Below are 17,204 nucleotides of genomic sequence, written 5' to 3'. Positions count from 1 at the left end.
TGTCATGGCCTTATTCTTTTACTAGCAATCACATGGTGTGTTTTGCCACACACAAGATGCATTGTTAGTATATACATAAAAATTTATAATTTGAAAATATACATTGAAACCAAACCGACAATTTTTTTTTTTTTTTAATTTATAAGTAAACCCATAAATAAGTATCATAAATCAACAATATTTATAAACAAATGAATAATGCAAAAGATCAAAACAGTGTATTTATTGTATAAGAGAGGTAATGTTTAGTTTTTCAATAATTGCACGTGCCTTAAATCTAAGCATTTTGAGGCCCCACCAATCCACCATGCATGATGCATGAAATAGGATCACAAAAATCATAAAATGTGCTAATCCCATCAAAAAAATTGAGTTCAATGAACTAATAATGTGCACTTTGCGATTTGATCCATCATCAATACAAATCTAAGACGGACCCCACCCATGATTGATGAAGCGTGATCCATTTTATTCAATATTCAATTCCACGGCCTCTAGAAGGATCCACGTATTCTACTCGGGTCTAGTGGGCCAAAAGATGGGTGGAATTTGTGGGGGTAGTAAATTAGTAATATCTCCATTTTTGTTCCAAACCTCGATTCTAAAGTATTGCTTTTCTTCCTCATTAGTTAATCAAATGCTACTTAACTTATTTTAATAAATTTTAGCTTACAAAACTATAAGTTCCTTGAAATTAAGGTGAATTAAAAAACAACAATGATAAAAAATCGTGCATGTTAACTAAAGTTCAACTAATGTTAAATCTGTGTTCTTAATTTCGACAAGAATGCAAAGAAAAATAAGATAAGGAAAATAAATATTTATTTTTATATCTACCCCATTCGATTAAATTGCCCCATTTTGACTTGACACACACACTTACGTTGTAGCAAAACTTTGACCAATAATAATTGATCTTAGATAAGTATAGATTTTAAATTTTAATGTTTGAAAACAACAATACATTAAGACAATTTCAATATACATCCATATGACTATATTTTGTGATCAAAATAGAGCATGCATGTAATAATCCAAAAGACCAAATTAAGACACTTATTAAAAAAAACAGAGAAAGTATGACATTTTTAGTCGATATAGTATATAATTTTTATTTTAATTTTATTAGCTAGCTAGAGAGCACAAAAATCAATTGAGCGATTTCATTTCATCTATCACCATGCAATATAATCGTTGTGAAATAAGGAGAAAATATGAGAGATGGAGAGAGAATTCATCAGCTTATTATTCCATAGAGTACGGATATATATATATATACAATATAACTAGGGTTTGCTTAGATAACAATAAAGCCTAGATCTAGAATATTCCGGAATGATACAAGGAGGATAATGGATATCCACAAATATTTCATAACACTCCCCCTTGGATGTCCATTATCGAAGAGTGTGCCTCGTTAAAACCTTATTAGGAAAAATCCTGTGGGATAAAAAAAACCTAATGAAGGAAAAAGAGTACAACATTCTTCGTAATACGCTCGAGATGCCGCCTCATTAAAAACCTTACCAGGAAAACCCAATGTGGGACAAAACCATGGTCAAGGGAAAAAGAGTGCAGCGCGTATTTTCTCCTCCTGATGAATACATAACTTGAGATCTTCTAGTGCCGCAACAATAGATCCAATATGATTGGATATCTTCTAATATGTAGTCAAATATCATTCTTGGTCTTCGATCCTCCTAAACTGAAAGTGCATCTCCAAGTCTTCAAGTGAACATGTGAAATGTCTTCATTTCACCATACATGTATTTATCTCTACATCATTCCAAACCTCTGTTTGAATAAAGTTACTTTAAAAGTTAAACTTATGCGGTTAGGCCTTCTTCTGGAGGTCGTGAATAATAGAAATCGATGATCATTATTTGATCAAACATTCATTAATAATAATTTGATGACAAAACTTGATATTATTAATGTCGTCTTCAATCTCATCTGAATTATAATATAACACATGTAATTAGATACGCTAATCATGGTTCTTCTGGACCATAAGAAAACATTCTCACGCATAAGTATTCCATTGATATTCCTTAGACGTTTCATAATTAACACGATGGCTCTCTTGCAAATACAAAAGCAAATCTCACTAACTTTCATATGCTCAAACTTCAGGTTGAGAAGTCAATGATGTAGTCACATAGACTTTCAAGAGTTTGATAATCATTGCAATATTCAAGATATATAATTTGTAGGGCTATAAATACGTTGCATATAAGTTCTTCGGGAACTTCTCTTACATGATTCATAAATAATATTAAATCAACGTCATATATACTTTCATCATAATTATAAGTCCGTTGGAATATAATTATGTCTTTCTAATTTTCCATCAAAGGTTGTAAATATTCCTTACTATACTTTGAATAAACATGCACATACACGACAAATATTGTATAGAAACTAATGCATGCAATATGAGATATATAAACATAATGACATAAAGCAAAATATACAATAGGTAATGCATTTAACAAATACTGACATATGCAATGAACAATCCGTTAACCTATGACTTATACATGCATATAAACATATATATGACTCAAAATAATGCAAGACACTGTACAGTGTGGATTTAAAAATCCATATTTCATTGGACTTCTGGTCCATAATAAACTTTTGATCATTATATGTCGACATCAAAATGGACATATATTCCAAATCCCTTATTCACTAGTCCATTCTATCATGCATATGCATTATTTGTCGGTTCCATCATATACCGGTATCATCATATAATTCCTCAGGGTAAAATTTTAATTTGCATGCTATTTCGACAATGATATATGAATACATTTTTCATTGGTACCATCATAAATTTTTCTTACATCATAGGCCATCTATTGTAATAATTCAGATATCTATATATATACCACTTTTATTTGAGGTATTTCATACATTATGGTATTTATATACTATTACACTATTAAAAGTATTAACTGCACTATCTTGCCACATATCATATCTTTATTTTGGAACCAGTCATCCAACCTACACTTCAGGTGTAGTGATTCAAGTATAATTGGCAAGATTTTATCTCAATGTATACACATAATTTAATATGACCAAAATGTATCTTTAACGCTATGCAACATGAGTCATAAATGAATACAAATCAAATCATAAATGTGCAACATATCTTGATAATATATAGACAAAAGTTGGCATATATAACTTTTCAAACTACCTTTATAGGGATCATCAATTATATATTTTCCGATTTTTCCAACTTTTGCTAATTCTTCTTCCCCTAAGTTGGTAAAATATCTCATTTATAGGGGGCGTCTAATTCTATATATACCAACTTAGTATACAAATTTGCATTAAAATTCATTTCATGGGAGGATCATAATCAAGAAAATTTATCTCTCAGGAGAATTATATTAAACAAGCTTTTATCTCTTCTAGAGAGCAATCTTAAAGAAAAATCATTTCTTCATTAGCTATACATTGCATAACGCATATGTATTTATTATTAATTTTTTTTTTCATAATTTGGTCTCTTCAAGAGATCAATAATTCAATATCAATGGGAAGACGTATGTTGTGCAATTGAATTTCTTTCTTTTCCTATTTCTTATGTGCTGACATACAATAGCCCCAATCAATAGAATTGTTATACAAATATAAACTTGAATGTAATTCTACTAGATGATGATCTTCTAGATCACTAGAAACCTTGATAGTATGATACTAATTAAATATTCAGAATTTCCTCATACAACTTGTATTTGGTGAGCTTCTGGTCACCAACATGTAACAATATATAAGTTATTCTGGTGAACTTCTAGTCACCTATTACTCATTCATATGAAAATTTATTCAAAACGAATATATTATCTCTTGAAATTTTCTTCAACACAAATCTTTAAAAATCACAATCCAAATATAGTTCAATCTCAATGTTATGTCTTGCCATTCAATTAATCCCTTTCTTATTTGGATTGGAAAATTTTATTTTTCTTTTTAGGGAGAAAGGTTGTTGCTTTAAAGGGAAAAAACTAAAGATGGGACCAAAAAAATGTCATATTTCCACTAAAACTAACAAATGAAAATGACATGCGGAATCTAAGTCCAACTTTGTACCTGATTTAGAAAGGGAAAGTGACCAATCAAGCACATAAAATCTACTCATTCCCTCAGAAACAAAAAATAAAAATAAAAATAAAAGGTTCCCTAAATTCCATCATTATAACAAATAGACGTTATTATATTACGGGCCTGTTATGTTCCGTTGAAATTCAGTTCAGTTCAGTTCAGTTCAGCTCAGCTCTTAATTTATGTCTAATGATATTGCTAATGATATAAAGCCAAATTTCATTCTTTTAAGATCTTATTACAACGACAACAACAACAAAAATAATAATAATAAATAGTATATAAAAATAATAATAATAATAATAATAATATTAACAATAATAATAATAATAACAATAATAATTGAAATAATAATAATAATACTAACAATAATAATCAATAAATAATAATAATCATCAATAAATAATAATAATAATAACAATAATAATAATAATACTATAATAATACTAATAATAATAATCAATAAATAATAATAATAATAATTATCAATAATTAATAATAATAATAATAACAATAATAATATTGATACAATTCATTGTTCAAATGGTTCTATTTTTTTGAAACATATTTCTAATGTTAATCTCATTGAGAAAATTAGAGGTTTCAAGTTTTTAATATATTTTCCATACATTTTATAATATATTTTCCATACATTTTATAATTATAATTATATAGTATATTTTTCGTAAATATTTTAATATGTACATTTGTATATACACATATGTATAGTAATAAATATCAATAAATAATCAATAAATAATCAAAGATCACTAATCCGTAGTTAAAAATCACTAATTAATAAGTTCAGTTCAGTTCAGTTCAGCTCGGTTCAATTCAGTTCAGTTCAGTTCAGTTCAGCTCAGCTGAGTTCAGTCAATCGGAACAGGCCTACATCATATAAATAAATGATTGGGAGACTGTAGATTGGATTTCATTTCAAACTATCAAAAATCACTTTAATTTGTAAGCATGTCATTTTCATTATAGTTTATGCGCCTATCTATATCTTTTATCTTTCTTCTTTGTTGGAGTTGCCGACTTTTTCCTCTTTGTCACACTCAAACCTAGTGTGAATATGAATATTGAATATTGTCCTACTTATAAAAGTGTTTGCACGTCCAAGATTTGCAAATAAATACACTAATTAAGGTTATCATATTTTATGAGGACTACTTATATTTTTATTAGCACGCACGAACTTCTTTTATTAGTGATGTTCTTTTTATGCAAAGATTGGATTAGCTTAGTGTCATTTCGTGTATTGTTCTATTTCTTCTTTTGTGCTTTACACAAAGATCAAACGTCATGGATGCTATTATTGTAGACTTGTAGTAAGATCTTCACCACAAAGTCATTATAGCAAGTATGTAGCCGATTACAAACACTCATATTATAATTAATTAAGGGGTAAATTTAAACTAGATTAACCCGTTTATATGCATCACTGCTCCATCTAATATAAAATTCTTTGATTGAGAGATGAGATATGACCTATATACGTTTATTTGTTGGGATCACTAACCATGATGATAAAGATGTGCATGTATTATTTATTTGAGTCATCTTAATGAGTAATGGTGACGTGGTTAGCTCGTGCTGTAAATGTGACCTACCAACTTTATGCCAATTATCCCAACTCCAATCGAGCTTATTTAATGATTTTAAATAAAATATCGTCCATAGACAAATTATGAGTCTTAGACATATAATGTGTATTGTAGTGAACTAGCTAGTGTGTAATGTATGTTGATGAGATCTATGCATTTATGGCCTCTTTGTTACTCTCCATTTCCATGGTTTCCATGACCTTGATCTATCACATGTACATGAAGTTTTGAAGTTGATACATTTTTCCTTTGCCAACTTGTTTTTATTACTTCACTCTTATTATAATTTTTAATTCAAGCTAGTGCCAAATCCAATAATTGGATTTTGACCCAACTTTAGTTATTATAGTCTGAAATCTACATGAATAAATCTGGTGACTGAGTCTTGATATCATATCAAAGGAACTTAAACAAATTAAAGCTTAGATTAGTAGTTAGAGCTAGCTCTAAAATTAATAATTATACTATATCAATAAACAAGAGAGCTTTGCTAAATATATATGTGCACCGAGTTTTATAGAATATAAATATATAATTGATATGTGTTCAATTTTCAATTGACAAGTACAAATTAAGCGCCAAACTGTATATTTAAAAAAAAACGGAGAAAATATTGTATTTCGATATAAACTTTAATCCATTGTAAGGTCATGGTGAATGATTACTACATAACTTGGTAAAAAAATGATGAGTAACGTACCTTAAATTGGCAATGTCAATATAATGTGATTGCCGTCCTACCAGTTTAAACAACTAACCCCACTTTAAAAACTAATCATTCGAAAGAGACTAAAATTTCAATCGATCACTTCAATTCGTTGACTACAACTTTAGTGAAATTTACAGTACATGTACTCGATCACATGATTAATGATTGCGCAGGGTGTGGAAATTATGGGTTCATCAGTCCAAACTATGAATGAAGTCTTCCAAATTTCATACTTGTAAAGTTAAATAAAGTTAGTTATTGCTTTGTACTATTAAAACTTGAACATTTTTATTCTTTTGGTGGTGTAGAATTGAAGTTTTCCCACTATAAGATAAGAGTTGTAAATAATTGGTGCATATAAAAGGAAACTAAAAGTGTATGTAATTGTATCATTTTTAGGAATTTTGATAAATGAAATTATAAAATAGCTTGTAACATCATTTTCTTTATCCCATGTCAATTGTCAAGGGACCCCTAATCATGAAATTATATATTATTGTAGGATAATAAAAACATGGCTAATATATTTATTTGAAAAGTTTATTTACAAACTTTGATTGAAAAAATGACAATTTGATATCTTGAAATCCCTCTATCTATTTTATAATTTATCTTTCTTGTATTGCAATCCTCCTACATGAGTACAATTATATAGGCTATATTCTAAAATTGTCCATTTGATTTGTTAATTTACCTTATTGTATTTCATGTCATGCGAGTTTGTCAAAATTATGTTGTTAAATGCGACGTAATTAATATATTATGTGTGTATAAAAATGGTTCATTAATTCATACAATTAGACTAGAGATAAAGATTAGAATTTCATTCATCAAATATAAAAGGGATCGTGGATGCATTGTACGTACACAAATCATCATCTAGTGATGTGCATGTATAAGTGAAACATGTCTTGCATGCTACTCCTTTCGTATATTTTTTTTTATTTAACAGTTTGTGTATACATTGTGATCACTTGATTTTTATGATTTTTTGTCTTTCTTTAAATCATTTTAAACGAAAAAAAAAGATAATATATATATTTTTTGATAATGTATGGTTGGTGCACCCGGAAAGAACATTAGGTATATTTAAAAGAACATGGGCGAAAAAAAAAAACATTATAGATATTTATAAAGAACGTGAGCATAATATGTTCTTTAAATTTGATTAATATGTTCTTTGAGTTTGAACTATATGTTCTTTATATTATACAATATGTTCTTTAATGTATGTACATTAAAAAAAAAAAATCACCCGAGTAACTAGAAAAAAGAACATGTTCTTTACTGTATTATCATGTTCTTTTTGTAAAGACTTTATGTTATTTGGTTAGAGATGATCAAAGTTAGACCGACCCGGCTTGATTTTGGACGGGTTTTGGGCAAAAAAATTTCACCCCCAAATTTGGTCGGACCCGGCCCGTAAATTTAAAATTTTGGGCGGGTTTGGGATTGCGTTATTATGCATTTTAGTTGATTTTTTATACTCAACACGAAAAGCCCGCACGGCCGGACCATTTTGGGTAGGTTTGGGCACAAAAACTTCAGCCCAAAACTTGGCCCGACTCGAGAAGTGAGCTGATTTTTTAACCTTGGCCCGGTCTACCCAATGATCACCTATATCTTTGTCAAACACGAACATGTTCTTTTTTGTCAAATATAATGTTTTTTTTTCAAACACGTTTAACCACCCAAATAACCATGGAAAATAACATGTTCTTTTTGTAAAGACTTTATGTTCTTTGTAATGTTATGTTCTTGTCAAACACAAACATGTTCTTTTGTCAAACACAAACATGTTCTTTTGTCAAACACTGGTATGATCTTTTTCAAAGACAAACAGGTTCTTTTTTTTTGCCTATGTTCTTTAAAATATGTCTAATGTTCTTTCCGGGTGCACCATGCGCATGGTGCATCCGGGTGCACTATATTATTTTCACAATAATAATATATTATTTTTAGTGAATTTTATCTTTCAAATCTCATTAATACACTAAAAATCCTTAAGTACTTTTTACATTAAAATTAAAATTGCTGGTATTTTTAGATGAGAAAAACAAATCCTTACTAATCTCAACTTCTTGGTATTTCTGTAATTATTTTATTTCTTTTTATATAATTATAGTCTATTTTTGAGGTGTATATAAGCCATAAATCCTGATCCTAAAGTGTTTCTAATTTGATCTCACAATATCAAACATTAGTCAATATTTTAATTGATGCGATCCAAGCAATCGTTTTATAGTATTTATAATGAGATTTGATCTTGCAACCTCGAGACCTCAAACAATGGTCGATCTTTTATATTTTTAATTGATACAAGCTAAGCGATCGCTTTAGAGGGGTATTTTAATCGGTATATCTTACAATCTTAGGTTGGAGGCTTGGAGGATGACGGCTAGTGAGTAAGAGAAGCAAAGTGTTAGTCAAAATCAGCCGTCACATACGTGGGCCAAAACTTTCCGATACTCGTGGCTTTCTTCATATAATTTGCGTCACTTTCAGGTTTCATCACTTTCGTAATTTCTATTCTAAATTCCTATCATTAAGCTCTTAGCATTTTAATCATTAAATTCAATTGACAAGGAATTTTCAAAAAGCTGAATTCTTGACTGGCTCTTCAAGTTTTTTCTTTAGCAATCGGAATTATAATCATTGTCAGGATAGTGCTAATTATTAGAAAGTAACATCTAGTATGTAACACCTTTGTTACCTCGGCATGGGTTGTCAAAAATTAACTCGATCAACTTGAAAAATACCTGAGTCAAATTTTAACACGTAGACAAAAAAAAAACTTGACTGAACTTTGAAATATACCCGACCTAGATACCCGAATTAACACCTCTATGTTAGAGATAAAACACATAATTGTTACACTTTTGTTAGGATCATTCAAAGTGTCACATAAGAAAAAATAAAGGGAAATTCTACCCGGTAATCATGAACTTTTATTTTGTCTCATTGATGAACTTTGAAACTTTTGTTTATCAATGGTAATCACGATATAATAATACTAAGCCAATGGTAACTTAAGTTAAACAATTTGTTAATTACTTAACCATGATTAAGCTATTTGACTGCTAAAAGACATAACTACCCCTAGTTTGAATCACTCCCAACCAATTCTTTCTTCTTCCTTTCTCTTTACACTTCCTTTCTTTTTCCTCCTCCATTATTGCACCTCCCTTTGTAGCATCTCCAGCCCCTACCGACGCCCTTCCTAACACGCCGTCACTACCACTTCACTTCTCCGCATCCCCCACCTCTTTTCCCCGCATCCCCCGCCCCTGCCTCACTTCTTTCCCCTCATTCCCTATCATTCTCCGTCAAAATACAGAATAAAAACCCCACAAACTCCCTCAAAACAACTTAAATCTATACATTTATCCCTTCGTAACACAATGCAACCTCACTCATACTCAAATTCCAGGGTGTTAGAAGAAGTTATTCATATCAAATTGACCTCCTCGATCTGCCGCCGTCTGACGTGTTGTTGTTGTTGATTTGGTTTTTGTAATTTCGGTGGTGATGAGAGGATAGGGAGGGTGGGTCGCCAGATGGGGTTGATGGATTGGGTTTTGGGTCGGGTTTGGCGGGATGATTTGGGGGCAATGTTGTTGAATATTTTAGGGTTCAATTAGATTGAAAATCTCATAATATTCTTAGTTTTAAGTTTATATGAGACTATTGTATTTAAACAATTATAAACATAAATCAATTACTGAATTGTACATTCAAACATGGGAGGATTGGTCATTGGTGCTCTGATTTATCATTAGTTTAGGTGTTTGATTGGCATTGCATAATACTAGTGTTTTATTGGTGATGACTGCTAGCTTTCCTGTTTGTCCGGATTGAGGTGTCGGTGGTGGGGGTCTCAAGCGCCGGCAAGGGGAGGCGGGTTGGCTGGGTAGGTGGGGAGGGATTTAAATTTTTTTTTTTTTTTTTTGTCTTTTTTAAAAAATAATTTAAAAGGTATTAATGTAATCCATTGTTATTTAACCAAGATTAACTCTGGTTAGTTGTTTATTGATATTTCATTATCATTAATCTTACCATTGACTTATTATTACTATTTCGTGATTACCATTGATAAACAAAAGTTTAACAGTTTACCACTGAGAAAAAATAGAAGTTCGTGATTACCAGTGAGAATTTTCCAAAAATAAAATAGTGTCACATAAAAATAAAAATAAAAATCATTAAAAAAATCTATAATATGATAAACAAAAGGTTCATAATTAATTTCATAATTAAAAAATCAACAAATGAGAATTGAGATTTTTTTTTTTTTTGAGATTTTTAATTTGTTATATATAATTATAAAAAAAAATTATAATTTTGTTTTATTAATAAAATATTAAGAGGTTATTAGGGTTTTATTATTCAACCAGTTGGTATTACTTGATCAGTATGTAACACATTATTTAATTATTAATTATATAATAATAAACCAAACATTCATTCTCAATTCTCATTCGTGAATGTTAAGATAAATCATTATTTAAAATCAATTTTACATTCCATCTCCATTCATTGGTTGTTACTTAAATATATTAATTTGCTTATGTGGCACTTACGTTGAGTGCTCTCAAAATTTGCCTCACCTCCTTCCTTTGTTTTACCTCCATTATAACCTAATTGCTTGTATAATATTTGTTGAAGAAAAACAAATAAAAATAATTAGAAAAAACGTGCGGCGCTGAAGTGATTATAAAAGAAGCAACCGTAGTCAAAGAAGAGTCGTAACTAACCTCGCATTTACATAATAATAATCATTGGCTATTTAGAAATCATGCATTTCTCTCTCTTCTAGTCTTCTCCTATATTCTCGAGTTTGTTTTCTCCTAGATTCACGACCCTATTTCTCGACCTCCTGCTAAAACCCTTAAACTTATTCACTAATCCATTCCATATTTACTCTCAATTCCACTATATTTTTATCATGAATTATAATTATAATTATGCTGATTATGATTGGTATAACTCTTCTTCTTCTAATCAAGGATCTTATTATCACAGCAACGAAAACAATGACGTTACTGTCAACAATAATGGTGATGGACAGTTTTTTGCTGACAACTCTCAACTCCATTCCTCTGTCGATGTTCCGGTACTGTTTTATACCTCATAAAAACCTCTCAACCCCGATTCGTGGTTTGAATATTTTGTAATTCTCAGATCTGATGTGTTGGGGTATTGGCGTTTTTTTTTTTATCTTATGACCATACTCCCTCCATCTCAAAATATAATTCTGGAGTATATTGGATTTTATATGCGAATGCATTGATTTTTTTTTTTGCATTTGTGAGCAAAAAATTTTATTTTTTATTCTTTCTTTTAACAAAGATGTTATTTTTGTTTCTTATATTTTTAACAAAGATCTTATTTTTGTTTGTTGTTTTTTTTGTAGGGCTTGCAGATTTAAAAAAAAATGAAAAACACAATTATATTATGCTATTAAGAAGAGGTCATTGATAAAAGTTTTATTTATTTATTTATGGAAATTTTGACAATTACCACCTTCTATTATGTCCATTTTAGCAATTACCACCTTGTATTTTTTTTTTTTGAAAATTACCACCTTCTATTTTCGATAAGATAAACAGATTTTTTTTTGGATTACATTCGAAGTTTTGATCACAATTTATAGGTATATAAATTGTTAATTATCTGATCACCTTTTGATACAATTTTGATTTTCAAGATCACGTCTGCATGGGATTCTTTGTTATTGCCAAAAAATGTATTCTATAATAATTCTGCTTACGCGTACCCTTGGCGGCTGTGTGTAGTGTGTCATATACTCGTACAAATAGTCATACACACGTCGTCAGCTAATCCATGGATGTACCTTGTTCCATAGTAGTGCTAACAAAATTTATTATCACTGAATTTTGTTGCTGTTGGTATGTAGAAACTTGGCGAAGAGGGTGCTAAACGTGAAACTAAACTTGGGTTGAAACTGACCAAGACACCATCATTGGTGAATTTGCTAAGTAATGCTCTTCCAAGAGATAATAATTTACCTGATTCTTCGGAAAAGCTCAAGGCTGCTAATTTTCCTGCTATGTCTCTCCATATTGGCACTTGGATGGTAATTTCCTTATATGTGGTTCACATTATTATTGTTTTGCACTTCTTGAACCAAATACTTTCTCCGTTTCTTTTTAGTTGACATGTTTCTTAGTCACGTTTGCCAATGCACTTATAGTGCTAAAGTTAAAACGTGTCAACTAAATAAAAACGGAGGTAGTATTATTATTTATGGTAAATGCATCTTATTGATGAAGTGTTTTGAATATCAGATAGCGAATTGCTTTCCCAATACTTGCATCACATACAATGACTTGTGCTATGCTTGTACCAGCCCATTATACTACAAATTGCATACTCAATAAGGTGATAACATTAAACTATGTGATCTACAGAGAGTCTCAAGGCATGAAGGAGAATTAATAGCCAAGTGCTACTTCAAAAAAAGGCAATTAGTTTGGGAAGTTTTAAATGGCAACTTGAAGAGCAAGATTGAGTTTCAATGGTCTAACATTGCAGCCATTAACGCTACGTTTGATGTTGATGGAGGTCAAGCAGTTCTTGATGTCATGGTTAGTTTTCAACTCATCTACCAGACACTCTTGAATGTTTTCAATCACTCAACAATTGTAAATAATTTTTTTTCTTTTTGCTTCGACATAATATATAGTCATTAGTTTGCCTACAATTTTTTACTTCTCACTTGAGAAGGTTTTCTTGTTTTAGGCTTGGGATAATTTTTTACTTTTGGTAATTAATTTTGGGATATATTTTTGTTAGATGTCATGACTCATGAGTTATTTTAAAGAGATTTATTAGGGTAGAGCTATACTTAAGCTAGGATTTATGTTTAAATTTAACTAGATAGTGTCAAATCTATGCTCGATTTTTAAATTAATACGGCGTAATAATTGAAATATAGAAGGCTCTATACATAAATAGGTGAATAGTCTTCCATAAATAAATATATAATGAATTTTATAGATAAATTAACGATTTTGCACAAAAATAAAAATAAAATAAAAAAATAGGAGCAAAAATCCCTCTAATAAAGCTTCACTTAAGTAAAGGTATATATATATTAGCTTATTTATAGTTGACCGAGTAATCCCTAACTGAATAAAACCCCTAACCAACCGAATAATCCCTAACCGACCAGGTAACACCTGACCGAGTAACCCTTACCAAGTAACCTAGACCATTCTTTTCAAAAAAATTATGAAAGTTTACCATTTATAGTTGATGTCAGTATTCAATTATTCATTAGAGATTAATAAATTTTGACTTATTGTTTGGTCGAGAAAAGCAATTAAACTGAGAAAACAAATATTAAATGAATACAAATATTTCATATTAATTTGAGAAAGATTATTACTCTTCATATCTTTGTGATACTTACAAATAAACATACAACCACCAAAGTTACAATTAAAGACCATCATTTACATTCTCAAGTAAGGAAAATATCATCAAAGTCTTCCATCATCAATCCATAAGACCATACTCACGCAAGAAAGTACTGCTCCACCTTCTTTCTTTTCAAGAAGTCTACTTTCTTGTTTTAGGAAACACATCACTGTCTAGCTCTTGGAGGAATTCCCTGCATTCATCATATGCATTTGTTGAGAGTGAGGGGATAGCTCAAGTGGTTAGAGTGTTTCCTTCTTGATTCCAGAAGATCCTAGAATTGATTTTCATCCCGGCCTTGTGGCTCTTTAAACACTTTGTTAGTTCATCCCACACTTTGTTCCTCGTACTTATTCCCTTAATTGCTCATTCACAATCAGAAATGATGATTCTTTGAGTGATTCCTTTTCCTTTGCACCATTTAAGGGTATATAGGATGACCAAGGTTTCCCCCCATATTTGGAGAGGGACATTGGATATCATCCATGGTCATTTCATCCACCCAATAATCATTATGGTCTCCGCATGAGCGCCCTATACCTGTAGACAAAGAGTTACAAAAAAAAAAAGAGAGGCATAAATGACAAGTTGGTTTTGGTTTATGATATGGAACAGGGGAATTGAAAGTGTTTGATCTAGCACTGTGACAATTTATTCTGGATGGACCATAGTTTATTGTTTAACCTTTTACGGTTTCCTCCCTCTATTGCAGTTGGAAAATCCTCCCTTGTTCTTCCGCGAAATCAAGCCACAACCTAGGAAGCATACGAATTGGGAACAATCTGAAGATTTCACAGATAAACAAGCTTCTTTGATAAGGTATATATACATACCTCAAATTAATTTATCATCTCACTGATTACATATTAGTTCAAGTCAACACGTTCTTCTATCTATCAAATTAATTATTTTCACCTCTTGTAGGAAACATAAACTTGTATTTGCCCCTGGAATCTTGGAAAAGCATTACTTCAAAATTATACAAGCTGACTCTAAGTTGTATCATATAAGCCAACAACCTTTCCCATATCAAGCTAGTATATACTTCAACGAAATTCACTTCTCGAACCAGTTTTGCTACAATAATCTCCCTGCCGGAATTCCTCCACAAATTCCTGTAAATCATCCCACAGGTTCGTATTTCACACATCTTAATAAGTTTGTTACGTTCTTGCTTTTGTTTTAGTACGTTCACAATCTTACCAGTGAGGGATAGCTCAAGTGGTTAGAGCTTTCCTCCCGGTCACAGAAGATCTTGGGATTAATTCTCATCACCTGCCCTTGTGGCTCTCTAAACACCAAAAAAAAAAAAAAACAATCTTACCTAAAGTAAATCATCGCCTTCTAATTATTTTCTTTCTTGAATTGATTTAGTTATGGATTTTTCGAGCCATACCACAAGTGCAAATTATCCAACTCATCAAGATCTTTCACCCAGCAACAACGATCTTCATCAATTCGCAATTTCATCATCTATGAGCCAAGAGAGTAGTGCATGTTTTCAGCAAGCCGGGTTAGCATATCCATGTACAAATGATATTCCTGTGACAAATGATGTAGGATTAAATCCATTAGGTTATCTGCTACCATATGACTGTCTACAATAAATGGATGCAGTGGAGAGTTGTCTTCAGTACATGGGAGATTCGTCTCATCATTCAAGTTACGACTATGAGGATAGCATTGCAGATCAGCATCAATCAATAAGCCATGAATATCAAAGTCATCAACATTATGATTATTATAATTACAATCAAGAGGACATCAATGGCTTCAGATGATTAATGCTCTCTCCGAATTTTATTACTTGCTCCACTTTTCTTTTGTGGCCGTATTAGATTACTTGCTCCTTTTTCTTTTTTGGACACTTATATAACAATAATGCAATGCATTAAATTACATGCATATGCTATGGTAGATCAGGTTTGTAGCTAAGGAAATCTTTGAACTATTCGAGTAAGAAGTGTGAGAAATTATGTATTTTTTTCTGGGTAATGCCATATGCAGCCCTTAGTTTGGTGTTATTTTAGAAATACATGACAAAATCACACGCAAGTCAATGTAATTAATGAATATATTTTCATTAATACTTTCCTCTTGTAACTCCTTATATATACATAGCCCTTAGGGTTATGTATATCATTTTTCTTTTTTTATTGTAGGATCACGGATTAATAATCGATGTTGTGATTGCATTCCCTAGCTTTGCTAGCTACAGAACAAGACAATTTTCGAAAGAATCTAAAATGATCCATAGGTTAATGACAAAGAGTCTTTTAATGCCTAAAAACAAATTCATACGGGTTAGGCTTAAAGTAGAGGTGATTATTGGTCGGGTCAGGCTTAAGCCTTAAAATCAATCCATCAAGTTAAGCCAGGCGAGGTTTGAAGGTTCGAGCCAAAAAAAAAACTTGCCCAAACTCATAACTTTTGACCGGGCCTAGCAGATTTTTGGGCCATTTTGAGTCAGGTAGTAAAAAACTAAAAATGTGTAGCATGCTTGCCCAAGGCCTGCTCAAAATTAGGTGGAATTGGGTCGGGCCAATCATGATCAGGTCTAGCTTAAAACGGACAATAACAAGTGGTCAGAGTCAAAGGTTCATAGACCTGGAGCAATAGGCTCCACTTGCATTGTGTGGGTGAGGCCCTCAATGTGACCTCGTGATCAAAGATCATATCTAGTGTTAATGCTTCTCCTCATACTAATTTTTAAAGCAAAAACTTATCAAATTTAATAATGTTTCTTTATAATTTTTGTATAACTAGCAATGGGAGCGAGGCAGCGAGCGCATTCCCAATTTTGTACATAAGATTTTTCAATTTGTATAGTTGTCTATTGTACGCATGTAAATTGGATTCATTTTGTTAGGTATTAAGTGGCCCAAATCTTTGAGAAGCCCAAAAGCATTCTTCATGCTTCTAAGGAATATGTCAGTGCACACACTTAAAACAATACTCTTGATTTTCAAAGAGATAGTTAACTTGTAGCATTATTCAAGCAAAATCTAGAATTCTTCCTAAAATATCATTGTAAACCATAAAAATATAGGAAACGATTATTTTTATTTATCTCTTTATTCCTCTCTCCAAAGAGTTAGGGCTTTGATATTTGTTTATAATACGGGGCTTTGTCGGCTTAATCCATACTATGTACCTACCATGTTTGATAGTAGGGAGGAGATGGGGTCTTTGTGACTTATTCCATCCGAGCCTCTTTAAACCCTAGAAACGACCATCTTTATATAGAGTGTCATAGAGTAGTAAACAAGATATCTATAAAATATTCTATGAGATCCAGAAGATAATATCAAAATGAAGTTTGGTTC

The 17,204-nt window shown here is 31.1% G+C and overlaps 1 protein-coding gene across 1 annotated transcript; it reads left to right on the top strand.

Annotated features, from left to right (window-relative positions):
- Positions 1–12,357: 12,357 nt before the first annotated feature.
- LOC110708963 lies at positions 12,358–14,737 on the top strand. The gene is made up of 3 exons (XM_021887192.1): positions 12,358–12,532; positions 12,867–13,100; positions 14,591–14,737. The coding sequence occupies exons 1-3, from the start codon at positions 12,506–12,508 to the stop codon at positions 14,735–14,737; spliced, it is 408 nt and encodes a 135-aa protein (XP_021742884.1). The 5' UTR covers positions 12,358–12,505.
- The last annotated feature ends 2,467 nt before the right edge of the window (positions 14,738–17,204 follow it).

This window comes from Chenopodium quinoa, unplaced genomic scaffold (genome assembly GCF_001683475.1).
Source record: "Chenopodium quinoa cultivar QQ74 unplaced genomic scaffold, ASM168347v1, whole genome shotgun sequence".
Classification (NCBI taxonomy): Eukaryota; Viridiplantae; Streptophyta; class Magnoliopsida; order Caryophyllales; family Amaranthaceae; genus Chenopodium; species Chenopodium quinoa.
Note: the sequence above shows the minus strand (reverse complement) of the source record. Positions and strands in the feature narration are given on the sequence as shown.